At 39.7% G+C, this 21,080-nt stretch overlaps 1 protein-coding gene across 4 annotated transcripts in view; it reads left to right on the top strand.

Moving 5' to 3' along the window:
- Positions 1 to 21,080, top strand: part of PLD5 (phospholipase D family member 5) — a 422,185-nt gene that overhangs the window by 236,053 nt on the left and 165,052 nt on the right. For 3 of the 4 annotated variants that reach the window (XM_009196471.4, XM_017953343.3, XM_017953347.2), the window contains exon 4: positions 7,303 to 7,414. In XM_009196471.4, the coding sequence (XP_009194735.4) occupies positions 7,303 to 7,414 (112 nt within the window). Of the gene's footprint in view, positions 1 to 7,302; positions 7,415 to 21,080 lie in introns of those variants that run through there. The other variant, XM_009196498.4, reaches the window with a different exon arrangement.

Genomic DNA, 21,080 nt, shown 5'->3' with positions numbered 1-21,080 from the left:
GTGTATTAATTGCATTTCTATTAACTTTTGCTTTATATATTTAGTTGCCATGCTTTTTGGTACATCTCAGTTTACAGCTGTCAAAGCACCATAAATTGTGTCATTTCATAAAAATGATCCACTTTTTCCCATCTAATACCTTAAAGCCCACCTGCATTTTTAGTCTTTTACTGAGATTGTTTGTCCTGTTGATTACAGATCAGCATTTCTCAACCTGGTTTTCATTATTATCTTCCTCAGGAGCCTTCTAATACATTTTTTCTTAATACTACCTCCCATGGTATTATAATATCACAGATATATTGTACATGTGTTCTATGTATATCTGTGTGTTAGTCATCAAAAGAGTGACACTATTTCAGTCCCTTTGGGGTAATATCACTCCCATTGAGAGTGCATGTAATTGATTCTCAGTAGACCTTCCCCTGTAATGTGTGACTTCCATCTCAAAAACCCACATTTAGTGCTTGAAACACATATACATATCATACTGTTCCCCACTTATTCTCCCCTCATCTTCTTTTATGGTGTTCAGTGTTATTTACTGTTTGGTTACAGTTTTTCTTTAAATATGGATATGTTCCCCATATGGGTTAAGTAAGCAAGATAGTCTCTAAGTCTGTATATATATGCAAATATTTCTTTCACCCTGGAGGTAACATTCTTGAGTGTGTAAAGGATTCTTGGGCCTCAGCCTTTGTCTTCAGTAGGCTGTACGACCACGTACTTACAGCTGGGTAGATCTGTGCCAGTTTATCTGATCCATTTTCCTTGACGGGTAACTCTTTTTTGGCGAAAAGTTGGTCTTTCTCCTCGATGTTAATTAATTTTATGGAATACGGCTCTATGTTTCTTTCTACATCAAATTTGCCTTCACCTTCAGGTACCTTTTCAGCTTGTAGATTTAGTTCTCTCCTCAACTTGGATTGTTTTTTGTATTATTTGCAAACCTAATCTTTTTGCTTCTTTTCCTCTTCCAGTATGCCTATGAGCCACGTGTTATATCTCCTCTATTTATATGTCAGCCTTTTCCCCTGATTCTCCTTATGTTTACGTGTGTGTGTGTGTTACATGCACATGTGTACTTCGAAATATTTCTTGCATTTGATCTTCAGGCCACTAATTCAGGCTTCAACAATGGCCGTATGGTTCTTTAATTACTCCTGTAAGTTAGTTCTGCAATCGTCGAGTATTAGTACCAGACACACTTGACCATCCTTGAGTTCACATACTGTGTTTCAGTTCTAACTTCCATCTTCTCCAGGAGCCTGGATCACCAGGTGCTCATTGTGTTAAGCATCTTCCTTCTTATTACTGGTTCTCTTTAAATGTGTTGATATTCAACTTTATCAGGTTATTAGTGGCTTCCATCCTCCAGGTGAAGGAAGGTAAAGACTGGAGATGCAGCATTGAATGGTTTACTAGTTCCCCACTGGGGCAACCAAAGAAGGCCTCTCCCTCATATACCCAGCTTTGGGTTTAGGGAGGTGGCCTTGGCTCCTGCACCACCTCTTGGAGAACAGGCAACTCTGGAACACTCTTATAGGGCTAAGAATTGTTCTGCAGGCCTCTGGACTCCCTAGAACCTGAGTCTGCTGGTCATTGAGTGTCCCTCAGCCCCAGCACTGCTTGGCTTGGGAGAGTCTGTCTATTTGACCGTAGCTGGGAATGGAAAGAGTGGGAGAGACTGAGGAGTAACTTTCTTTCTGAATACCCCTTCCTTTTCTAACTTTAACATAACAAAAATTATCATTCAGGGAGGACTGTGCTGCATCAGGAAGGAGAGATATATGTTCTAGGCCTGACTTTGCCACTAGCAAGCCATGTGGCCATCAGCACGTCACTCAGTTTTCTTGTACCTCTGTGTCCTCGTTTGTAAGATGAAGAGATTGGTTGATTATTGATCTAAGTGGAGCTACAGCCTTCTCAGTTTGTAGGAAATCTCAGTATCCTGAAGGTTCTCATTACGATGTGGAGTAAAATTCAGTGGTTTTTCCCTCTGTGTTCTGTGGAGCCCTGCGGATTCTGCCCTGGAGGGAAGGAAGGGATTGGAGATGTTTCACTTACCTTTTTATTTGCACTAAGAGTTCGACTGCTAAAACAAGCTTGAAAGCCAGCAGTAGAGTCTACATAAGCCTCAGAATTAAGTTTCACTAACATAACTTTGGGTTTCTCTTTGGTGGTTTTGCTTATTTCCTTCACATTGTATTTGGGCATTTCATCCTCTCTACCAGTTGTTTTGGGTCAACAGAAGCAAGCAGTATTTATGACCCACCAGTCTTTCAGGATTGAAAGGGACCAGAAGACGCCATCCCAAAATAGACCCCTTTAGCGTATGGATTATCTTGAGCTATAGGGAATTGAGAACCAGCAGTGCGGGAAGAGTGTTTTTTTACCTTTCTCTAACTGCATAAAACTGATGGCTATGTACAAGGAAGAGAGGGACTGCTGGAGACAGCTGTCATCACCTGAGAGGCTCTTACCTGGATGGCAGAACAAACCTTATTTACCATACCTCTCCTCACCTTCTTATAACTTGCCTTCCCCACCTGGAAGCCCCAAAGTCACTTTCCTTTGCTTAGCCTAAGACAGTAGTTAAGCCTCAATCATCTGGCCACCTCCTTGAGTCTCGTTTCTTTGCGGGATTCCCTTGTATGCATGTAATTAAAACTTTGTGTGTACATAATTAAAACGTGGGTTCTCTCTTGATAGTTTTTCATCAGTTTGATTCCTGGGCCCAGCCGTTGAACCTAGGAGGGTAGATAAATAGGTTTATTTCCTCCCCTACAGGATTGAAAGGGTCTCCTACATGAAGCATCCTCTTAAAGTCACAAAGAGGCTGAGCTGGATCTCTATTTGGGGGGTACAGCTTCCTGCATATGACTCTACTGTACATCATAAGGCTTTTACAGACTTCATTTACAAATTGGTCTAAAGTAGCTCAGCGTCCCTGAGACACTGATGGTCTTTGAGATGATTTATCTAAGTCTGAAATGTTGGCTAATGTTCTTTACTAGCAAGGGCAAGGTTTTATATTGCTGATGTTTAACAGCCAAGGCACGTTTGTTATTTCTTATTAAAAAAAAAAAAGATGAGTGAGGCCGGGCACAGTGGCTCACGCCTGTAATCCCAGAACTTTGGGAGGCCAAGGGGGAGCAGATCACCTGAAGTCAGGAGTTCAAGACCAGCCTGGCCAACATAGTGAAACCCTATCTCTACTAAAAGTACAAAAATTAGTCAGGCGTGGTGGCAGGTGCCTGTAGTCCCAGCAACATGGGAGACTGAGGCAGGAGAATCACTTGAACCCAGGAGGCGGAGGTTGCAGTGAGCCGAGATCACATCACTGTACCCCGGCCTGGGCGACAGAGTGAGACTCTGTCTCAAACATTAAAATTTAAATTTAAATTTAAAAAAAAAAATGAGTGACTGTAACTCAGAAAGCATTAGGAGGCCTTACTGCAGATCTCTGCATAGAGTAGGGTTTAATACCTTTGGAAATGATTACATTTTGAATGTCTTCACAAAAATTATTGTATGGGGAGATAACACACAGAAGATGAGAGATTTAATAGCAATTCTACCTCAAGCCTAAGTAGAGAAACTCTCCCCAAGCCCAGGATCATTACAGTGAGTACCATAATTAAAAATTGTAGGATTCCTCGGTGTAAGTAATCAGCACATACTAAAAGTAAAAATAAGCTTTATTTAATGACAGTCTGCCAGTATCTGTAGATTTTGGAATTTCTATTTTCATTCATCTGTGAGAGTTCTGGTTGTCTTTTAAGTCCCACAAAAATAACACAGTGGAAATCAATTGAAGGCACAGAGCCAGAAATACAGATAAGTTAGATGGTCTCTTGAATGTTTCAGCCGTGCCAAATATATTCCGTTAACTAACAGGAAAAATAAATGAATTGGCCAAAAACTACGAGCCCACTGACCATGGGGCCTTACGGAACACACAGAGTGTTTATTTGTATGAAAGGAAAAAATGCAAACGACTTACATGAACACGTGATGACATGAGTCTAGGTTCTGGAAATCTAGGCCACGCACACATCGCCAAACCTTCAATGGAGTAAGGGTAGAACGGACTCCTTGGAGGAGTGCCAAAGCTGACAAGGAAGTATTGTTGGTGTCAACTCTATCCAAGAACCACAAAGCCCTTTGTTGTGGATTCTCCCTCACATCTTGTGCCTGAGCCTCTCACCATCCAGGCCCCTACCTCTACCCAGTAAATTTAAAATTTACATAGACACTGAAATCAGCAAATCAGCACCGGCTTGCTTTTCTTTCCTGTCCTTCTCTGTCTGTCCAGTTGTCTCTTTCTCTCTCTCTCACCCTCCCTCTCCCCTCCTGCCTCTTTTTTTTTTTTTTTTTTGGAGATGGGGTCTAGCTGTGTTGCCCAGGCTGGAGTGCAGTGGCACAATCATGGCTCACTGCATCCTCAGACTCCCAGGCTCAAGCACAACCTCATCCTCCTGAGTAGCAGGGACTACAGACGTGCACCATCATGCCTGGCTATTTTCTTTTAACTTTTTGTAGAGGCAAGGTCTCCCGATATTTCCCAGGCTGGTCTTGAACTCCTGGGCTCAAGTGATTCCTCCACCTTGGCCTCCCAAAGCACTGGGATTACAAGGATAAGCTCACCCTCTGCCTCTTTTTTAAATAAGTTAATAACCATCTGATGCACTCAACATACCACACCAGAATACCTGGTTTGTGGTGAGGCTTCCTCCAGGCTTTTGGAGCATAGAGAAATTTAATCACTTTTGATGAGCTCCACTTTGAGCAACTTTTATTTCTACACTTAAACTAAATGGAAGCCTCCATGCATGGCACAGGTGCAACAGTGCAACTTCCACTCTGTCCTCCAACACCCAGGGGTTATGGAACAATGGCTGTGCCAGCCAACTCCAGGCTAGAGCACAGCTGGATGTGCCAGATACTCCTGTCTGATGTCAGCTGTCGCCGCAGCACAAGAACACCAGCTTCTTCCTCCTAACCCCCCAAAGCTTCAGGGTCTTGATCTTCAGCCCCTTCTTCCCTTCCCTTCCCGTTCCCCTTCGCCTTCCCTTCCCTTCCTCTTTTCTCTGGTTTTTTTTTCTTGTTTTTTTTTGTTTTAATTTTTGTTTTGTTTTTTCTTGTTTTTTTGTGTTTTTTTTTGTTTTTTTCTTTTTTTTTTGTTTTTTCTTGTTTTTTTTTTGTTTCTTGTTTCTTGTTTTTTTGTTTTTTTGTTTGTCATTAAATAAAGCTTATTTTTACTTTTAGTATGTGCTGATTACTTACACCGAGGAATCCTACAATTTTTAATTATGGTACTCACTGTAATGATCCTGGGCTTGGGGAGAGTTTCTCTACTTAGGCTTGAGGTGGAATTTCTATTAACTCTCTCATCTTCTGTGTGTTATCTCCCTATACAATAATTTTTGTGAAGACATTCAAAATGTAATCATTTCCAAAGGTATTAAACCCTACTCTATGCAGAGATCTCCAATAAGGCCTCCTAATGCTTTCTGAGTTACATTCACTCATTTTGGTTTTTGTTTTTTTGTTTCTTTTTTTGTTTGTTTTTTGTTTTGTTTTGTTTTTGTTTCTGTTTTTCTTCTTGTTTTTTTGTTTTTCTTGTTTTTGTTTTTTTGTTTTTTTGTTTCTTGTTTTTTGTTTTTTGAGTCTCACTCTGTCACCCAGGCTGGAGTGCAGTGACACAATCTCAGCTCACTGTAACCTCCACCTCCCAGGTTCCAGCAATTCTCCTGCCTCAGCCTCCAGAGTAGCTGGGATTACAGGTGCCCACCACCATGCCCAGCAATTTTTGTATTTTTAGTGGAGACTGGGTTTCCCCGTGTTGACCAGGCTGGTCTCAAACTCCTGACCTCAGGTGTTCTGCCCGCCTCTGCCTCCCAAAGTGCTGGGATTACAGGTGTGAGCCTCTGAATTGCAGGAATCACCACTCTGCCTCCACATTTCTACCATTCTCTCTTCCCAGTCACCAAACCCATTCCATATCATTATTCACAGTCCCTTCTTACCAGAGTAAGGTAAGACCTTGCCGCTGTGGGGCCATTAAGACCAAAGCCTTATGCTCTGTTTAGCTCCTGAAGGCATTTGAGTTTGTGACCGAACAGCAAAAATCTAAAAAATCAGTAAAAGTAGACCATTTTCCTTTTATGATAAGGAGACAGACAGGAGTCTATTAAAACATACAAAGGATGATAAATAGGATAATGGTGCAATCCAGTGACCTGAGATAATGCAATGACTGTGGACCTACTGTTATTCAGTCTGCCGGAGATTAAAATTTATTCTAAAAATTATATGCTTTTGAAAATCTTATAAGGAAAACTTTTGTTTATTTGTTTGTTTTTGTTTGTTGAGATGTAGTCTCGCTCTGTCGCCCAGGCTGGAGTGCTCTGGTGCAACCTTGGCTCACTGTAACCTCTGCCTCCTAGGTTCAAGCAATTCTCCTGCCTCAGCCTCCTGAGTAGCTAGGACTACAAGTGCACATCACCATGCCCAGCTAATTTTTGTATTTTTAGTGGAGACAGGGTTTCACCAGGTTGGCCAGGCTGGACTGTTCTTCAGACTCTTGGCCTCAAGTGATCCACCTGCCTCAGCCTCCCAAAGTGCTGGGATTAGAGGCATGAACCACCATGCCTGGCTGAAAAACTTTTAGTTTTGATTTTGTTTTTTATTTCAGTTATTTTTAGGTAGAACGTTAGTTGATTCATTAAAATACATTTAAACAACATGAATTCAGGTAAATCACTGATTAGTAACCATAATTTCCCTCTTAATAGCTAATACTTAAAGAATGCTTACTTACTATTCTTTAATCTCACAAAAACCTTTTGAAGTAAATATTAATATTATCTGCATTTTGCAGAGGGAGAAACTGGAGATTAGTGAGATTAAGAAACAGCTTGCAAATTGGAAAACCAGCTGGAATCTAGGTCTCTTTGGGCCAAAACACAACTGCTTAATCTTTGCTGCCTCTTTGTGTGTAGATAACTACAGATCCAAAAAGCAGAAAAGGGTAGATTTGCATTGTAGCAATGGAATTATTATTGCAATAATTGTTTAATTGCACAATACCCTCAAAAAACCACAATCTGTGTTCATGCTACTACTCTATTGATAGAAACTCTTTTGAAAGAATTTCATAAATCTGAATACCAATTGTTGAAATGCTTGCCTTTATAACATTTGAATGAATAGATTTTTATGAGTTTATTTTTGCCTGTCTAAATTGGTAAACATTTAGGTTTTCTGACTTTCTTTGTCTCTGAATATTTTTTCCAGGGTCAACGTCTTTTTGAAAAGTTGCTCCAACTGACTTCACAAAATATTGAAATCAAGCTAGTGAGTGATGTAACAGCTGATTCAAAGGTATTAGAAGCCTTGAAATTAAAGGGTAAGACCAAGGTTGATATGCTACTCTACCACTGGGCTTTCTGTTAAGATACTTTTAATTTCCCTTAAAATAATATATAATATTTTTAGTACATTTCACTTAGTACATAGTACATTTGCATCTCCTTTGAAAAACAGTTCGATTAAAGTTTTTAAGTGGAGGAACTAACTAATATATTGAGATTAAAAAAACTGTTGCATATTAGTGTAAGCAAAATAATCTACTGGCCAATAAATGATGATAAACTAGAAAGAAGAATCTTTCCCTTTCTGAACATTTCAATGGTGTGATTACAGAGAAGAACCACTTCTCATCAGAATACACACTGGATCTCTACTTTTCTCTTGCCTGCCAAATGAAAATTCTTTTCATGCTATATGTTTAAAAAATAATATAGTCAGGTCCTGGAGTCTATGAAACATTGCCTAATTCATGAGTTTTAAGACAATTCCACAGGAGAACACCATTTATATAGCCACTTTGCAATTTTTCTCACAATCTCATGAAGACTGAAAATAATTCCAAAATAACTTTATTTTGCTGTAATCTCAACCGAATTGAGCTCTCACATCCAAATAGTTTTTACTGTTTTGTAAAAATTGTTACCTGGAATTTATTATCCAAAGTGTAAGCCTCTGAAAGGCATGTTTGAGCCAGTGAAAATGTTCAAGCTGCCGGGTGTCCCTAGAAGAGGACAGGGCACTGACCTCAGTGAATCATTCATGTTCCGCCTGATGGCGTTACAGCTCATGTTTGTGCTATTTAAACAGATTGTGCATTTTTTGCTTGTCATCTTCCCCACATTTTTAAGTGGCAATTCCTTCTAAAAATGGAACAGAACAGGAATCAAATAAGTGAGCCCCAGTGGCTCTTCCTTCTGGAGAAGAAAAATTGGAAGTGATAAAGCATATTGAAAGTCATAGACATATAGAAGACATAAGCTTGGCTAGGCACATGTCCCTATCACCATGCACACGTTTTCTACGCGCAGGAAAATAAAACATGAGATAGTCGTATGTTTGAAAAGCTGTGCTGTGCTACCTGGGTGCAGCAGAATGTGTGTGAAGAACTTGTAAGTGCCTAGTTCAGTGGATTGACAGATAACAATCAATGTGGCTTACAAATGTATTCTTACTTTTCCTAGTTTTAAAAAATGTAAAATTGGATTCTCACTATCTGATAATTTGTTAGACAACACTTTTTTTTCTGAGGAATTGATTACTTTTGGTTAACTGAGGGTCCTGTATTTGCAGATGATTTTCCTCATGGAGTTTAGTAGCATCTCTTTGCGTTTGATTATCCCGGCAGGATAAAAAGCCGATGTGTTAGGAAGAGAAGGAGGGAGCCTGAGACATCCATAGCTCTCTTTCTTGCCATAGCCCATGCTAAATCTTGTAAACTCAACCAAAAGTTAAAACTGGGGGATATTAGGAAGCCTGACAGATTTTCTTAGGAGTTGCTGAATATTTGCTACTGTAAATAGCGATTGACAAATGCACAAATAAAGGCCTGGTTTATGTTTCTATTGTGAACTATACATTAAAATTTCATTATAGTAATTGCATCTCACAGAAAAAGAAGTGTTTGAATTTCCAAGCATATGTAGATACTACAACAACTTAGGTTCTGTTGATATATAATAAGACTTCTTATCAAAATATGAAAACAAATTATTTTCCTTCATAGGAGTAAAGCAATAAGCAGGACCCTATTTTCTCATAGCTATTTTCTAGGTAGCGATAGTAGGCCTCTCTGGCTCTTAGTAATGCACATGATGTGTATGCTGTATGTAGAACATGTATAAATCTTTAAAATACAGTTATTGTATTTCTCTACTCTTGTCCTTTGGTAGACATATATTAAATAACAGTGCATTTTAGAAATAATTTTATGAGACTATTTTAAATCTGTGAATGAATATCTTGCTTAAGAGTTATCTTTTTTTGCAGGGAGGGATTCTAGTCTTTTAGCAAAATTCTAGAAAGTTTTTTCCAGAAATATCTCACAAAAAAAAATAGGTAAATATAAAATGAGCCATGAGCAATTTCAGCTGTAAGAGTTACTGAATGTAGAAACTAATCAAATATGTTGTGAAAAAGAATAAAAGCATGGCTTCCCAATAAATGGTAAAGATTTAGTGCAGGTGTAAGTAGGCCCAGAAAAGGCCAGGCAGGCTGGAGAAGTGAGACAGCTGGCCAAGGCCCCCCAGTGGGTGGTGTGCAGGTCATTCCTGTTCCTTTTGCTCCCCACGCTTTGCCTCTCTCCTTGACTCGGAAGTCAGAAACCATTTCTTCAAGGTCTCAAACTGTGGCTTGCAGGTGAGGTGCTTTTGAAACCTAGCCCTCATGAAGTCCTTGAACCCAGGGAGGGATTTAATTTTACACAAGAGTCTCTGTAAATTCAAAACGGGTTTTACTAATCAGTTTTCTTAATTTCACTTCCTAACCATCTCTGCCTATATCCCTCATATAAGCATCTCAAATGCAACGTGTTGACTCAGCTCATGTGCTTTCTTTCCCTCCCTGCACCAACACAGCATCTGTCCCTGTACATAAATGTCCATCTGCTCAGTCATTCACGTTAGAAACTCAACTCTGCACTCTTATACGCCACATCTAAGGAGCCACGGTCTATAGACTCTACCCACTCTGTCTGTCTTCTAGATACCACATTTCCTCCTCACCCACCTGCCTTATTTCAGGTCTGTTAATACTTTGCTCAAGCCTTTGTCACCTTTCCTCTTTCACCATCTGATCTTCCACACAGCTGCCAAAGAGATCTTCGACCACATGGTTATTATCAACTTACATGTTCACCCAAATTGCATGCAGGTGTGCAGATGCCTAAGGAATATCATGCATGCAATAAAAGGCACAAGTATTAAATATATAGCTCAATGAATTTCACAAAGTAAACACATCCACATAACACCTTCACAGATCAAGATGTAGAATATTGCAGACATCTCAGAAAGCCTTCTCAATCCCCCTTGCAGTCAATGCCCTCCGCAGAGGGAACCACTATTTCGACCTCTACCATAGATTACCTTTATCTTTCTTTGAGCTTTATATAAATAGAATCGCAGAATTCTGTGTCTGGATTCCTTGGCTCAGTTTTATGTTTATAAGACCAATACATGTTGGATAAAACAGTGGTTTATTTTACATTGTTGTATAGTATTCCATTGTATGAATATAATACAATGGATCTGTTCTACTGATAGTAGATGTTTGGGTTTTTCCTAGTTTGGGTTATTATATATAGTGCTGCTGTGAGCATTCTTGTACATGTCTTTCAGATGCCTACACATATACATTTCTGTTGAGTATATACTTAGGATTAGGATTGCTGATCTAATAGGCTATATATATGTTCAATTTCAATAGATATTGGTCAGTCAGTTTTCTAAGTGGTTGTAGCAATTTACACTCTCACAAACACTATGTTAATGTTCTGCTTGCTCCACATCCTTGCAAAACTCGGCACCTTGTTCTTTTTATTTTAGCCATTCTGGTGGATAGGTATCATGTTGTATCTTTAATTTTCATTTCTCTGATGGCTAATTATATGAGCATCTTCTCATATGCTTATTGGCCATTTCCATATTCTCTTGGGGAAGGTGCCTCTGCAAGTATTTTGCCCAGTGTTATTGTTGCTGTTTTTATTGGCCCATTCTTATTGATGATTAGGCTAGATTTTAATCCTTTGTTGGATATATGTATTTCAAGTATCTTCATCCATTTGAGGCTTGCCTTTTCACTCCTCTTCCAATGATGTCTTTACATAAATGGAAATTCTTAGTTTTAATGAAATCTGATTGGTTAATTACTCCTTTATTGTTGATGCTCACTGCATCCTGTATAAAAACTATTTATCATTACAAGGTCATGGAGATTTTCTTGTTTGTTCTGTTCTAGATACTATATTATTTTGCTGTTCAGACTTAAGTCTGTGTTGGCCGGGCGCGGTGGCTCAAGCCTGTAATCCCAGCACTTTGGGAGGCCGAGGCGGGTGGATCACAAGGTCAGGAGATCGAGACTATCCTGGCTAACATGGTGAAACCCCGTCTCTACTAAAAATACAAAAAACTAGCCGGGCGCGGTAGCGGGCGCCTGTAGTCCCAGCTACTCGGGAGGCTGAGGCGGGAGAATGGCGTGAACCCGGGGGGCGGAGCTTGCAGTGAGCCGAGATCGCGCCACTGCACTCCAGCCTGGGAGACACAGTGAGACTCCGTCTCAAAAAAAAAAAAAAAAAGTCTGTGTTAAGTCTGGACTTTATTTTTGCTTATGGTATGAAGTAGCAGTAAAGGTTAATTTTTATACAAATGGGGGGTCATTTGTTTAAAAAAAACTTCTTCACAGCATGTTCAAGGCATCGTTGTTAAAAATTAAGTGACTATGTTTTAGTTCTGTCTTTGAATTCTTTACTGTATTTTCTTAGTCTACTTATTTATCCCAGGACAAATGCCATACTGTTTATCTTGCCTTTGTAATATGTGTTACAGATGGTGTAACTTTCATCTTTGTTTTTCACTTTTAGAACTGCCTTATTCTTGGACCTCCAGGTTTTGAAATAAATTTTAGAAACATCTTATCATAAAACTATTGAAATCGTATTAGAATTACACTGACTCTGTAGATAAACTTGGTGAAAATTGGCATTGACAATATTGAATCTTTTACTTCATACCTATAACAAAGCTACAATATTTCCTCTTACTACTGCTTTAGCTGCATCTCTCTATTTTCAATATGACATAAATTTCTAAATTATTTTTCTGTCCAAAAAGTTTTCTGATTTCTACTGCAGTCTACTTTGTACTGTGGCCTATTTAGAAATGTAAATCTTAATTTTCAAACATTTGGAGATTGTTCTATTTGTCCTTTGTTATTTTCATTATGTATATTCATAGAATATACTTGGTATGATTTCAGTCATTTGGTATTTTTGGAAAGTTACTTTATAAAAATTTATTTAAATAAATTTGTTTTATAAATATCAAGGCTTTCTATTGCTTTCATACAGCTTTCATTTTTGTTTTTACATTTTATAAGTCTTGACCAGACTGAGTCTAAAAGCTGAAAGTGGAGTATAAGTGAAATGGCTTCTCATTGTCTGATACATGATCTTCATCGGTAGACTTCAGAAACAAGCTAAATGAGATGTGAGATTGTCATTGAAATCCTCTGCTTTCTTCAAATCCATGTTCCTGCGGGATGTGCCACTTGCTGCCACCACTTGGCTTACTAGGAGTAATCGTGACAATTCTTTTTTTTTTTTTTTTTTTTTTTGAGACAGAATCTCGCTCCGTCACCCAGGCTGGAGTGCCTTGGTGCGATCTCAGCTCACTGCAAGCTCCGCCTCCCCAGTTCAAGTGATTCTTCTGCCTCAGCCTCCCAAGTAGCTGGGATTATAGGTGCATGCCACCATCCCTGGCTAATTTTTGTATTTTTAGTAGAGATGGGGTTTCACCATATTGACCAGGCTGGTCTCAAACTCCTGACCTCATGATCTGCCCACCTTGGCCTCCCAAAGTGTTGGAATTACGGGCGTGAGCCACCGCGCCTGGCCAACAATTCTCTTAAGTACTGTTTTCTCTGCTCATGCCTCCCAGCAAGTGCCTTTGATATCTTACTTCTCACCAAACCTGATCCTAGTAATAGCACAGTCATATTATTGAATTTTTATATTACTAACACAATTTTTATTTCTGGTTGTATATTTTAGTCCTAAGCAAAATATTATCCCTTGAGGATACCACTGTACTTTTCATTTTTGTATGTTATAATTACTGTTGCAATTAAAGTGAAAATTAAGAATTATTTGTTTGTCTACCAAAACCATAACAATTCATTGTGCTTTCTATAATATGACTACAATATTTAATGCCTCTGTAGCCTAGCAACAATTAAAATGAAGTCACAAAACATAAATTTCCTTTTGGAAAAAAAAGCAGACTTTTGTTTATTCATGGTTGGATGATAAAATGATGAGTGAAATAAATGTCATAAAAGATTTGGAATCAGTGACATAGAATTTAAGTCCACATGTGTTTTTTTTTTTTTTTTTTAAAGGCATTTGAAACCTCAGGGTCTGAAATCTCTTGTTTCAGTCTCATTCTTACTATTTACTATAATTGACTTTTCAAGTATCTAATTTAATTTGTGATTCCCAAACACAACCTACTTTTTCAGGGCCGTGTTTCTCAAAATATGCTTTTCCCTGTGCCTGAAATACCCTTATGTATTTCCCTTGTCAATTTACAAGCTCTTTTTCATCCTTTTTTTTTTTGAGAGAGAGAGAGATGATGTCTTGCTCTGTCGCCCAGGCTGTAGAACACTGGCACTGTAGTAGCTCACTGCACCTTTGAACTCCTGGGCTCCAGTGATGCTTCCATCTCAGCCTCCCCAGTAGCTGGGACTACAGGCGTGTGTCACCATGCCTGACCAAGTCCATTTTTAAGCCTTACACATAGTATTTTCCCTTTCACCTTCATCTCTTTACCCTGGTTGGTCTTACCATCTACTTTTTCTCCATTGTTCATTAATGTTTAATCCAACAATTATTCCTTGACTATCTGTCATGTGCCAACAAGTTGGGCTTTAAAGAGAGGAAGTTGACTAAGACATGAGCCTTCCCCTAACTTCAAAGAGTTAAGATTTTGGTAGAGAAGACCAAGTGATAAGTGAAATAAAGTGATCAAGAAATTCCTAAAACATCGGCACAGTCCAATGTTTCTGAATCACTTTTTGCAACAGCGGTTATTGCCCATGCTTTCCACTCAGCGTTGTCTCTGTACCACCAAGGATGTCCATGGTGCTATGTAGCTTTAAGAAACAGAATGCATTACTGTTGTCTCTTTGTTTCTAATCAGAATTCCATCCTGCTTGTTTTTGAAGCATACCAGAATATGTCGAAGCAAGATATTCGGACAATGACCAGATCTTGTATTCCTTCCTCAAAGGGTCCTTAAATGGTTTGTTGACTGAATATTGGGAAACTTCAAGAGCTCTGTCATGCCACCAGGAACAACGCAGTGACAACTTTGTCACAACTTGCCACCTGGTCTGTAGCAATCATAAGATGCATTGCAATGTCAGGGATGTTAAAAAGTGAAGACTAAATGTTTCGGAATCAATGACTTACAGTAATAAGTGTTATTTTAAAATATTTAGTAATAAACTAGAAAATTCAACTTAGAAACTTTAAACTTTAATACATTAATTAAATTAAAATGACCGTTCCTCATCCCACACTGAGAGAGGTAGATTCTCAATCAAACCTCTTGTAACAGACCTTCTTTGTAGTGCAGTGGCCATACTCAGTGGATGGAAATTCGGAGAATTCAGGCTGTGCTGGTTTTTAAGAAATGCGGAGTCTTTACAGGCCCCCTTGATGGCTAGAGCATTCAGCAATAGGAAGTGTGCCCATCCAAAAATAGAAATAAGCAAAAACTGCTCTATGGCCTGAAACAGGAAGGAAGTTATTCAAATCGGTTTTTATATGCAATTTCTATAGGAAAACAATACAATGAAATCAGAAACCTGAAATACGCTGGAGAAGAGACAGTCTCCTGGGGTAGACAAGAAAGATAACAGAAATCACATTCCTAGCTATGCAGCATGATGAATTGCAACCCAAATGAAAAAAGAGGGGCTAGTCATGAGAGCTTGGTTCTAAAAAGAAGAGGGATAGCAAACATTCAGTGGTAAACGTGACAGGCATGAAAAGGCTCAGGCAATTGTTGCTACTGACATTATCTGCTAAGAGAGAGTGACCATACAAATGACGATTTCACTTATAGGCTAAACTCTGTCACTAGGTGCTGTTTGGTCTTTAAAAACAAAATTTAATCTTTTAAATCGATTTTATCTGAAAAGTAAAAGTTACATATATTGATCATGTGCAACATATTTTGAAATCTGTATACATTAGCTACGTTGAGCTAATTAACATACGCATTATTTCATATGCTTATTTTTTGTGGTGAGAGCACTTGAAATCTACTTCCTTAGCAAGTTTCAAGAATACAATCTCGTACATTGTTATTAACTGTTATCACCATGTTGTGTGATAGAGCACTCCTTATTGCCAGTCAGCAGTCCAGTTATACAACCAGAGAAAGAAATTCATCCTAGAGCTTGGGGACCTCCATGCTGTGTCTCTTTCTCCTGATGGTCCAGCACACTGTGGGCTTGGGGTGTTAACACAGCCCTGCTCAGCTGGTGTTGCAAGCTTTCAGTCTGTTCGAATCAAACATGTATTTTCCTCCCCCTCCCTTCTCTCCTGCACACAAACCTACAAGTGATTAAACATAGAGCTTAGTCTGTGCCACCCATAAATGTTTTGTGATAACTTTAAGGAGCTGATAACAAAACTTTTTTATGAGGTTTTATTTTGTTTTGCCAGAGCATTCATGTGTCAAGAATTTTCTTTCCTTTTTGGATTCTTCAGATAGATAGTAGGTAGGCAGACAGGTAGGTAGATAGTTAGATGACAGATACATAGAAAGATATGGATAAATGATAGATAGATAGATAGATAGACAGATAGATGGCAGGTAGATAGATAGCAGGTAGATAGATATAGATAGATGATAGGTAGGTAGGTAGATATGGATAAAAGAAAGATAGATAGGTGGATAGAGACAGATAAATAGATGGAAAGAAAGAGAAAAGAAAGAAAGAAGATAGGTAGGTAGATGACAGATACACAGAAAGAAGGAGATAGATGACAGATACACAGAAAGATAGATATTAATAGATAGATGATAGTTTATGCTGCTATAATAAAATAACTGAGACTGGGCAATTTATAAAGAACAGACACTTACTCTCTCATAGTTCTGGGGTCTGGAAGTTTAAGATCAAGGCACCAGCAGGTTCAGTGTCTGTTGAGAGCTGCTTTCTGCTTCCAAGATGGCGCCTTGTTACGCATCCCCCAGAGGGAACAAATGCTGTGTCCTCACGTGGCGGATAAGACAGAAGGGCAAAGAAGAGTCGAAGCTGGTTCCTTTCAGCCCCTGCTACAAGACACCAATACATTCATGACTCAGTCACTCCCCAAAGACCCCACCTCTTCATACTGCCACAGTGAGGATTAAGTTTAAACAGACGAATCTTGAGGGACATTCAAATCATATAGAGAAATAGATCTTCGGATTTTCTCCCCATGAGATTTTAAAATTAAATTTCTCGATTTCCCTATCTTTTTATCCACATTGTTTCCTTTCTGTTCCCTTTTGTCTGTAAAGGCAATACAAAGCATGCTCTTGGAGTGGACTCTTGGTCACAGTGACAGTGCTCAGCCCTCTACATCCACTCATCTGCTCCCTTTGTGACTACAGTCATACATTTGCTGGATGACTGTCTTAGACACCCAGTTTAAAAGTGACCCCAACTTTCCCTCATTAGCACTATATGGCAAGTAAGTAAGCCAATTAGACAGAGCCTTACCCATATTAGTGAATAACCAATAGCCACAGGGACCTAATGAGCCCTGGCTGGGCATCTTTAGGTCATTTGGGTTATGATCCTACAAAGCATCAAACAAATGCTAGACTTTTAATTGGTCTTACTTGTGACTAAATTGTATGCATTAAAGTCAAAATCTTAATTGAAATAAGACTAAAACGCTTTCACTCTTGTTAATAACACTGTATTTTTAAATTGTTGAGTTCTGGTGCTCCTTTAGCTACATTATTTTAAAAAGGACAGGGAGCTGCTGAATTCTTTCTGTTGAATTCTAAATGTGATCTTTGCCATTGCTTATTTAGATTCAAGAAAGCTGCACTCATTCATCATTGATGACCCATATTTTTATTTTCACATTCATGGATTAGGCTTAACAAAATCCTTGAAAGGGAAAATATATTCCTAAATCTGAGCACAGGAGAATGTGTAATTTTTTAAGTTCATGCAGGCTGCCCTAGTTTCCAACTTCTGCATTTTACAAGGTGATTTTTGAGCAGCTTACTCCAAATCAGTGGGGGATAGCCTATTGAGGTTTTTTGGGTTTTTTTTTTCACCTAGGTTTTACTGCTTTGTAATTGTTTCAAAACCTAACTCTACAAGTACGTATGCCTGTATGTGCTAATTTAATGTAAGCCTTCATAAGTATAATGTGGTAGTTTCCCTCGAGTAAACTTTCTATTATTCCGGCTTTCATTTCCACTGTCGGAAAGGTTGCCGTCATTAAGGAAGCTGAACATTTCAGAGGGTTTTTTGTTGTTCAAGTGAAGGACGGTCCTCATGGTTATGAATGTGGAATCCTCTGGACAGGGGACTTATGAAGCTGCTGTGTATTGGCTCCGCTCTGGTAATGGCCCAGATGGAAGTCAGGGGGCCCTGACGGTCACCCAGGCATGCTTTCCCAATGTGTGCTTTCCTTTCACACCTTCTCAAAGTGAATGCCACCTGGGCTCATGCTTGATTGCCTGAGGGCTGCTGCCTTTGTCCTATACGCTGCCGTATTGCAAGGGATTCTGTCCTCCACCTTTCTTTACAGCACACTAAAATATTTGGCAGTAAGTCAGGAACTTTTCATCCTATGTTTGTTTGACCACATTATGCTTTTTAGTGATAATTTGCAGAGTAATTAGCATAATAACTACGAACAGGTACTTTTGTGGCCCAGACCTTGTGCTAAAATTCTAAACTTGTCATTACTGTATGGTATACCATAGGCCAGCACTTTCTCTGAGCCTCAGTGGTTGTTGTTGCTGTTTTTTGAGACGGAGTTTCACTCTTGTTGCCCAGGCTGGCATGTAATGGTGCGATATTGACTCACTACAACCTCCACCTCCCGGTTTCAAGCAATTCTCCTGCCTCAGCCTCCCGAGTAGCTGGGATTACAGGTGCCCACCACCATGCCCAGCTAATTTTTGTATATTTGGTAGAGATGGGGTTTCACCATGTTGGCCAGGCTGCTGTTGAACTCCTGACCTCAGGTGATCCACCTGCCTTGGCCTCCCAAAGTGCTGGGATAATAGGCATGAGCCACTGTGCCCAGCCTTTTCTTTTTTTCTTTTCTTTTCTTTTTTTTTTTTTTTTTTCAGTTAAATGAGAATAATAATAACCTCCCTGAGAGCTGTGAGAATTAACTTAGACAATATATTAGAAGTGTCTGGTGCAGGTGCCTACCTCATAATAAACTGTTAGTAAATGACATCCCCTAGAGCTGTTGCCTTAATTTACCCCAGCGTGCACTATTTGTGTTTGACCTGTCAGTGCCACTAGTCCAGACTGGATTTATTTTTGCTTCTAAATTACAAACGGAGGTCTGTGATTTTCTGATGAAAGAAAAGCCCCAGTTTTAATCATACATTACAGATTGTCTTTGGAAATGCAGCTGGTGCGTTTGTATGGTTGTGCGCTAACTCTCGCTGGCTCCGGTTTATATCGGAATTGTTCAGCTGGTGACACCAATGATTCCCCATCTGTGTTTTCCGTCTCTGTTCTAAGAGCTACCCAAGTTAGGTCTGCAATTCAATGTGTTTAAACTTTCACAAGGGTTCATCTGATACATATAATATAGTTGTGCCCGTCTAAACACATAAAATCTAAACATTTGCTCTGAAACATAGAATCTTGTGCTCCAGGTTTTATTTTTATCCCTGATACATAACCTTGGCAGGATTAGCATTTTCAAGGAAATTCTACGCATATCCAACCTTGTGACAGGAGAGAAGTAGAATTTTATCTATTTCATCTAGTTGTGGCTTTATGTATTTCTATTCTAGGGATGCTAGAATTTGGGGACGATGTTCTTTAAGAGGTGAAGAGAGGCTGGGTGTGGTGATTCACACTTGTAATCTCAGCACTTTGGGAGGCTGAGGTGGGAGGATCATTGGAGCCCAGGAGTTCCACGCTGCAGTGAGCTGTGATCAGTGAGCTATGATCCACCACTGCACTCCAGCCAGGCGGTAGAGTGAGACCCCGCCTCAAACAAACAAACAAACAAAAGACATACACGGTGGCTCATGCCTCTAATCCCAGCACTTTGGGAGGCTAAGGTAAGCAGATCACAAGGTCAAGAGTTCAAGACCAGCCTGAGCAGCATGGTAAAACCCCATCTCTACTAAAAATATAAAAATTAGCCGGGCTTGGTGGCACAAGCCTGTAATCCCAGCTACTCGGGAGGCTGAGGCAGGAGAATTGTTTGAACCCAGGAGGCGGAGGTTGCAGTGAGCCGAGATCACACCACTGCACTCCAGCCTGAGCAACAGAGTGAGACTCCATCTCCAAAAAAAAAAAAGAAAAGAAAAAGGCACTGAAGAGGAATAAAGATATAAATAAAAGAATAAATAGTAATCTTTCAGAAAGCCCTTATAATTCCGAGGGATCCCATGGTCAGCATTTTTAGCCAGTAGCTTTTCCATTTTTTTCAGTTCCAAACAGAAAAGCTAGTTGCTAAAAATGCTGATCATGGGATCCCCAGAATCATAAGGGCTTTCAGAAGCCCTCATCTCCACATCTATGTTCACACATCCACATGTATGTTCTGAAGGGTACTAGAGACTTTTTTTTTCTTTGTTGTAGAGATAGTCTTGTTATGTTGCCCAGGCTGGTCTTGAACTCCTGGGCTCAAGCCATCCTCCCACCTTGGCCTCCCCAAGTGCTGGGATTACAGGTGTGGGCCACCATGACCGGCTAGAGATGTGTTGTCTTCTGACAGAGCAGTTCCTGCCTTGCCTGGAGTAGCCAGACACAGAATATTCATTATCCTCATTAGTGAGTAAGATCCCTTACTTCTGTGACTCTGTGTCTGTTTTAAAAGTGGACATCCCAATTGCACCTGCTTTTTAAATCAATGTCATGAGAACTGGTGTGAGTTAAGATGCAAAGCTCTATTTCTGTTGTTTCCAGCAGGCTATTCAGCATGAACCTTGGCCATGACCTATTATTTCCGTGCCCACCTTCTTCCCATACTGTATTTTATATATATATTTTTTTAGCTCATGTCCTTCCATCCCTTTCTCATGCTTGGTTATTCTACTAACTTCCTCCTCTGTCACACACAGGAAAATGTATTCCAAATACTCACAGCTATACTCACACTCTATGTCTCCTAACCAGCATCTTTTCTCTTCATAAGATCATGTCTCTTACTTACTGAACATAACAAACAAAACTAGAGGTTATCAGCCTGGGACTCTCCCATCACAGTGCTCCATCCCAGTACATTTTCCGTATCTCCATGCATTTCCACCTCCTTTCCTTCAACCTCAGAAGGAGGGTGTCTCTGATTCTCTTCCAAGGCTCTCTTTCACCTGAGACACCCGGTCCCACGTTCTCAGGAATTTCATTCAAGTTTTTTTCTCTCTTACCTTTACATTTACCCTTTGCCTTTTAAATGGCTCTCTCCCCTCAACGTATAAATACACTCAAGTCAAAGAGGGGAAAGGAAAAAGAACTTGGCACTATCCATCCTAGATGCCGTCTGGCAGGTGCCCCCCACCCAATGCCTGCCCTTTTCTCCATGTTCAGGTTTATGCACCACTGTTCCTACCTCCGTGCAGTCCTCCAACCACAGCAGCCTGGCCCTGCACTGACTCCACTGAAACGACCTTGTCGAAGTCCCAGAGGACTTCCAGGTATGGAACTCGGTGGGAATATCTTAGACCTGCATCACATGACCTTTCTTCAGCTTTGAACACTGTGTACTG

Source organism: Papio anubis, chromosome 1 (assembly GCF_008728515.1).
Source record: "Papio anubis isolate 15944 chromosome 1, Panubis1.0, whole genome shotgun sequence".
NCBI classification, from domain to species: Eukaryota; Metazoa; Chordata; class Mammalia; order Primates; family Cercopithecidae; genus Papio; species Papio anubis.
This window is presented reverse-complemented; position numbering and strand designations above follow the sequence as displayed.